Source organism: Azolla caroliniana, unplaced genomic scaffold, assembly GCF_043228905.1.
Source record: "Azolla caroliniana isolate FFs.n. ecotype wild unplaced genomic scaffold, voAzoCaro1.0.p SCAF_14, whole genome shotgun sequence".
Taxonomy (NCBI): Eukaryota; Viridiplantae; Streptophyta; class Polypodiopsida; order Salviniales; family Salviniaceae; genus Azolla; species Azolla caroliniana.
Genome location: NW_028230449.1, coordinates 16,205,174 through 16,212,040, shown reverse-complemented (window position 1 = coordinate 16,212,040; position 6,867 = coordinate 16,205,174). Strand labels below are relative to the sequence as shown.

Below are 6,867 nucleotides of genomic sequence, written 5' to 3'. Positions count from 1 at the left end.
GCGCTTTCGCAATTTTGATGCACCCTTCGTACAATTCACATAAATCTTCTTGCCACAGTTCTCATCTTTCTGCAAATTCAAAATGTCTTCTTTTATAACCATGATGGTTCATTTAATAACTATGGCTATAATCGTCCTCGTACTTGGCTTTCGCCTTCTACACGAGAATGCTATCATGAAACAGAGGCACTTTCAATAACAAGAATAATATCCATCATTAAACAAAGGAATTTATCAAACTAGGCTTCTCAAAACAATCGAATCCCACTTCACCTTATACAAAATAGAATCTTGCAATAGAGAATCTTCAAAGATTTCAGAAAATGAAAACAGCAATAACTATACAGTACAATTAGCTTTTAAAGTTTTTATACATAGAGAAAATTAACATGTTTTAGCAATGAAATTTTGATTTTATTTTGAAAGAAAGAGTTCCCAACGTTTTTATCATACAGAAACATTGCACGCAAAATAGTGCCAATAACCCTATGCAAAAAGTCTAATCATCACAACAGAAAATAATTGTCGACAAGTTGCTATAGCACCCCTTTTGGTAAAAATCCAAACTGTTCCCCTTTTTGGTAAGAATCCAAAGTGTTCCCCAAGTCATAATGATCAAGAGAGTTTCACTGGTTTATCATAATCAGATAAATTAAATAACCACTAGACATGTGCTACAATCTCTCTCAAAGAGATGATCGAGTTAGTAACAACAATGCAAATATATGTGTGTATGTATGTGTACATATATATATCAGCAATAACTAACCAGATGAGGGAGATGAAGAATGACAAATATTGTTGATTCTGGACATGGTAATTAAATATATGTCATTGTATGTTGCTTCTGAAATCACCATTAAACCTCAGTTTTTTTTTGACTTCTCAATGTCGTGGAGAACACACACTTCGGCAGCTGAACGTATCTGCAACAAACAGATTAAGATGTTCTCTATGTAGGACAATAGTATCTTGTGATTAACTGTTTGCGATGTCATCTATCAGTGTTTACATGTCTTGTACAAAAGTATGATCCATCAACCTCTATTGTAAAAAAATTTAAATGATTGAAATTTGGAAGAATTTACAAATGAAGCACTGAAAGTATACAAATTTTGGCCTAGTATTTCAGCTTCTCATTTAGCTCCTTTCATGAATACACTACTTGTAAATTTTAGCAAATGTTTCAAAAAGAGAATAGTTGTTTGGCCACTTTTGAGTAGTAGGCCAAAGTATGCAACCAGTGAAAGAATATAAACAAATTCTATCTAATGTCCACAGGGCTGAGGCTTTCACAATACTTTGTTACAATCCTAGTACTAATGAGCATGTGTAATTCTTTTTTGTTTTATGAGATTGTGCCCATTCTAGATTGATCATACAATTTCTTTGTGAGTTTTATTCGCCTTATAGTGAGGCTATCTTCCAGATAGCATGATTGACGCAATGTGACCATTCTGTGTACAATCATTTTGTGGGTTTTCTTTGCCTTGTATTTAAGTGCTTCCTTCCTAGTAGCATAATAGTTCTTTTAGCCCAAGCACAGTAACAATAGCCAACATACCTGCAAACAATTTACCAATTGCTTTATCGCCCATCCTGGTAGTGCTATCAGTCCAAGAATGACCCATGGGGACGATCTTGAAAAAGCATCTTGTACAACCTAGTATGTCAATAATAATCAATTAAAATACCAAAAAAACATTTAAATCTACTGATACATACATAGTAGAACACTTACATCTAGGATAGAATCAAATTCCTCTTGTGCAATAATATACAATATCAAATACATTACCTGTAAAAATGATAATACCGTTATAATTTAGATATCATTACAATTTAGATTCCTTACATTTTCAATGATGAAAACTAAAAACTTACTTCTGCCCCAATACAACAATAGCCCATGAATATGCGATGCTGGTAATACGCCTTGAGAAGTGTGCTCTTACTATCCGCAACATCTTTATGACTTGTTTTGCTTGCTAAGAACATACTGCAAACTCCATATACCATATCAGGTTAGTTCAACAAAAGTATTATTTTTCCAGAAGGGTTATCATTTGTATAGGAACCAGGTGTATTTTGTTCATGAAAATTTGAGAAGGGATTTTACGCCTGTTTTCACACATTATAAGCATTTTTATAATAGGTAATTCATATCACTGTTTTCACACATTATAAGCGCTTTTATAATAGGTAATTCATATCACAAGGGTACCACTTAAAGGAGATATACGTCAAAACTGAATAGAAAGTGTGTTTGCATTTAAGTAAGCTCCATAGGTCAGGATAATTTGAAACCCTTGTTACACATTATTCCCATACAAAAGGGTACCATTTGAATGGGATACATATATACCGAGAAGGGAGAAAGGAAATATATGCATATGACATTTTAAGTGAGACCGATTAAGTGAAAATGGACCATATAGATAGAGAGAGAGATATATAGATATGGAGAAGGAGATAAGAGTGCATTTAAGTAAGGCTGCTTAAGTGACAAATGCACCATACCTATACATCTGAATCCAATGACTTGCAATATCAAGGGCCAGCAATCCTAGAAAAAACCCAAAGCAGCTCCTACACTAACAGATAAGCCAATATAAGAACAATAGACATATGAAAGATATGATTTCAAGACAGATTATAGAAGATCACTCACTTATAGTAGTGTGAGAGGACCACTAGAAGTCCAGCTGTGCTCACCCTAGAATCAATCCCACACATATTGAGCACAATGACAAATCCAAATCAAGTTGAGGAAGTATAAATATAAGCCATCACAATAATATTTGCAATACCTATCAGTCACCATGTCCAGAACGGCTCCAAAAGTGGATGCTGCACATTTACATTTTTATTAATGTAATTAAAATGAACTCTTTCAAATAGCATTCCCATCATTATGTGAATTTAATTATGAAATGTTATTGATTATGCATGATCATGTGGCAAAGTAGCATCTTGAATTACATTAGCCAATCAAGGTTTTACAACGAGCAGTTTAAAGTACTACTAAAAATACATGATCTGAAGATGAATTACTCACTTTGATTTAGAAGCCGTGCAAATCGTCCATCCAATTCATCGCAAATGAAGCTGACAGTAAAATTAACAGAAACTGATTTCATCTCTTTTTGCATCAGAATCATTCTTTATGTGTTTTTTAATTCAACACATAAACTAAAAAATATTCCATTCCTTCTGCATCACTGGTCTTCTGGGTTTCAGTTGAAATATATATTAGCAAATAAACAAACATAATCCATTTCTTAGGGTACTGTTTCAACAGGAACTTGGTAGATCAATCCACCTATACGCTTGGATTTCATTACTACATTGGGGCTTACACCAATGATATGTAATTTAACAAAAGACGAAGAAGACGAAGAAGAATACAGCATTCCTTCTGCATAACTGTCATTTTTCCAGTGAGTTTTTTGCAAAAACAATAAATAAATAAAAGCATTTCATGCATTGGCCATCACAAGAATTTTCGATGTGATTTGGAAAATTTTAATAAATAAAATACTGGATTCCTTCTGCGACTCTAGCAGTATGATGATTCGAGAATATAACAGCATATCAATGGATTAAAAGCGTGTATACATATAGATTTAGAACCTCATGAGATAGAGTCCAGTAAAGAGGTTCTTGTGGGAGAAGGCATAGCCAAAGGCCACGAGATTCGCTAGTATCCTGGCATAGCCTGAGAGACACAGGGAAGGACCTCAGAATGAATTAAGCATAGACAGAGGAAGACGGACAGATATGGGGTGGGGGGGGGGGGTGGAACAAAGAGACAGATATGCTCACCGATCAAATTGGGTACATAGAGATAGATGGGCCAAGCCCTCTTAGTCATCTGAGAGGGAACAGAGCTTGCTCTGCTGCAGCCTGCTAATGATATGCTCTGCTTCCTTTTTTCCACAGAAAATCAACATACAGAAGAAGAAGAAGAAGAAGAAGAACTAATAATAAGAAGAAGAAGAAGAAGAAGATTTACACACACACACACATATACATGTCTAAGAAGAATATTTACGGAGTAACTATTCTTGTTATTTTGTGAGAATGAGAGACATGAGACAAGAGACAGAGAAAGTGGAATGGAATGGGAATTTCTTAAGTGGAATGGAACGGGAATTTCTTTTGTTGTCCGAGCATATGCCAATCTCGACATATCGGACACCAGAAACTCTCAACATCATAAAAATTAGCGCCAATTCGAATCGTGTGAATCGCACACTTACATATGTATGTATGTATGTATGTATGTATGTATGTATGTATGTTGATGCCAATGAGAGATGTAAGGGATGTTGCTCTTCCTCCACTAGGTTCTCAGTTCGTACCCTTGCATATCTTCGGTTCTTGGGCAATGACGCCATGATGCTCCCTCGATTCCTCATTTGTGTGCGTGAGTTTCTTGGATAAAGCAATCTCGGGCTCTCCAACACCCCGGGGCCCTTGGAGGTAGTTATAAGATGTGGTTGGAATGTTACATGCCATGTTGACTGTGTATTCCATGCCAACATCAAAGGGTTAACATTTGTAAACATAATATTTCTAGTTTTGACATTATTGCATCTTGCCATTCGATCCTCGATGCCGCTTGTAATTTGTCCTTGGTGATCACATACCTCATAGGCATCACCTAAGAGCTTTAATATATCTTGTACCCAACCATTTGAGAGAATTTTGTTCTTATTACTTATTTTGTACTTTGCATCCCTTTGTTCCAAGCTTGTTTTCGTAATCAGTGATAAGGTATATTCTTGACTTTTGTGATATACATAGTGTTTACTCTTTGCATGGCGTATACCTTTATGGGCAACACACTTGTTTCTTATAGCATGGCCTGATAGGATGACGAGAATTTAACTCCCAATTGTGTACGTGCATATAATTTTTGAATTTTCTCTATTTCATTCCATGCACTAAGTGAATATAAGTGCCACCCCCCAATTCCACTTTCATAAAGCATCAGTTGGACCACCATAGCATTGATAACGTCAACCTCACTTCTCATCTCCAAGTATCACTTTGGATTTATTGATTCTCAAACATATGTATAATAACTATTACAACCTATGTGAATTATAGATTCGTAACTCATAACATGAATTCCACATATTTGTCAATGGGACATTAACACCAAGTTTTTTGAAGCTTTGCATCATTCGTATTAGTTCTATATGTAAAAATTGAGTTAGGGTTTTTGTTGTATTGTTTTGTTTCCACATTAGCAGATAGCCTGTTCATTGGGCGATATGTTTCCGATACACTAAGTAAGTGATGCATATCATCAAAATATATGAGAACAACATGATGTCATCAACACTAAACCTCTTCCCCATTTCTTATTGACTCATCTGACATCTTCATCCTCGCTCTACAATCCACTCTCGTCCTTAAGTGGGCGAAGGTTGATGAGTATGAGAATGAGAATGAGAATGGGTTCAATGAAGCATATGAAGAACAATGCAAGTTGTTTGAAGATTTGATACCAGACTTATTGATAAAGGAGAGCCACCTATGCAATCAAAGGGGGATTCTAAAAGGACTTTCCCTTAAAAATTGATTGTAGAAAGATGCCTTATTATCTTGGATCAATGACCACACTAAAAAACTTCTTGAAGACTAGATGGCACAACCCAAGTTTAGGGATGTTTTTAATTCCTAATTGTTAGAATGCATATCAAACCAATACATGTAATACTAAACTAGTAAATAATACTTCTTTACAAACAAGTACTTCATTTGCAAACCTACTTGCAAAATTTCCTAACAACATTCTTTCATATTAGATAGTGGATTATGGAAGTTTTGGAAGAGATATTGCATTGGTTGGATATGTCAAATAACATAGGAAGGAGGATCTTATCCAAGAATATCAAAGTGTCTCAAAAAAGTGGACATCAAATCTAGTCCATGCAACATTAACAATATGGCCAAATGTCCGCCATCCGAAAAATCAGAGGAAAATCAATTATTGTTATGCGGATTTGCAACCTTGGTCATTTGAACCTCTCTTGACAATTCTGATGGTAGTGTAACATTGGCAAAGAAAAACATATTTGGTCATTCACTTTCCGGAAGTTGTTCAAGAGCACGGTGAGGTGTATAATATTGCAAAATGCCAGGTTCACTAGGGTCTATTTGAGAGTAACTAGATAGACCCTAAAGGAAAGCCTAAGAATTGTTAGGAAATAAGTACCTTTTGGAAAAATTCAAACTACTATGACATGGCACAAGTGATAAGATAACACTAGATGAACCAAAATCCATTGGACTTCACTATGCTACACCCACTATATAAGTTGCAACAAAAGAGAGAGACTTTTAGACCATGTCATCTAATTTAATCTCTCCAAACTTGTAATTATTTAGGTATTAGCTCTTAAACTTTACTAATCATGATTTGTCATATACTCTTAGTCGAATTAAGAATTTACATGTGTTTCAAAATAAAGCGTGATATGTTTGGCCACAATATACACTGTTTTAGTTGATTGTATGAGGTGGAGGACATAGAGTTAAACATTTAAATATAGTTGTTGACATCCATGCCACACGTAGATAGTGTCGTCGTCGTCATTTTTTGTTTTAGGAGATTCTTGTAACTAGAGAGTGCATTTCACAATGACCCCACTAAAACTAGGTGGAGAATACAACAACAATAAGACTTATCTATTAGTAATCTAGGAAAGCCTCTCCGAATATATATTTGGTCATAGATGACTTTGCTTGTTCAAGAAATTTTTATCATTGATAAGGCAACACGAGAAGATATTCTAGAACAATCCATTATGTGTTTCCATTGGTGAGAAATTGTTAGGAAATCTTGGCGTGACC

The 6,867-nt window shown here is 35.1% G+C and overlaps 1 protein-coding gene across 1 annotated transcript; it reads right to left on the bottom strand.

Annotated features, from left to right (window-relative positions):
• Window positions 1–379: 379 nt before the first annotated feature.
• LOC147855618 (putative CDP-diacylglycerol--inositol 3-phosphatidyltransferase 2) lies at window positions 380–3,969 on the bottom strand. The gene is made up of 10 exons (XM_087330760.1): window positions 3,826–3,969; window positions 3,634–3,718; window positions 3,059–3,108; window positions 2,811–2,850; window positions 2,672–2,716; window positions 2,521–2,589; window positions 1,885–1,999; window positions 1,742–1,798; window positions 1,565–1,663; window positions 380–926 (listed from the first exon to the last, which is right to left on the bottom strand). The coding sequence occupies exons 1-10, from the start codon at window positions 3,872–3,874 to the stop codon at window positions 867–869; spliced, it is 669 nt and encodes a 222-aa protein (XP_087186886.1). The 5' UTR covers window positions 3,875–3,969; the 3' UTR covers window positions 380–866.
• Window positions 3,970–6,867: the final 2,898 nt, after the last annotated feature.

Bases quoted from the DNA above. Each gene is read 5' to 3' on its own strand.
- LOC147855618 (XM_087330760.1), bottom strand. From the start codon at position 3,874: ATGACTAAGAGGGCTTGGCCCATCTATCTCTATGTACCCAATTTGATC. The intron at 3,109-3,633 runs GTTCTAAATCTA...TTTTACTGTCAG, and splicing joins ACTGGACTCTATCTCATGAG to CTTCATTTGCGATGAATTGG. The intron at 2,851-3,058 runs GTGAGTAATTCA...GTAAATGTGCAG, and splicing joins TGCACGGCTTCTAAATCAAA to CATCCACTTTTGGAGCCGTT.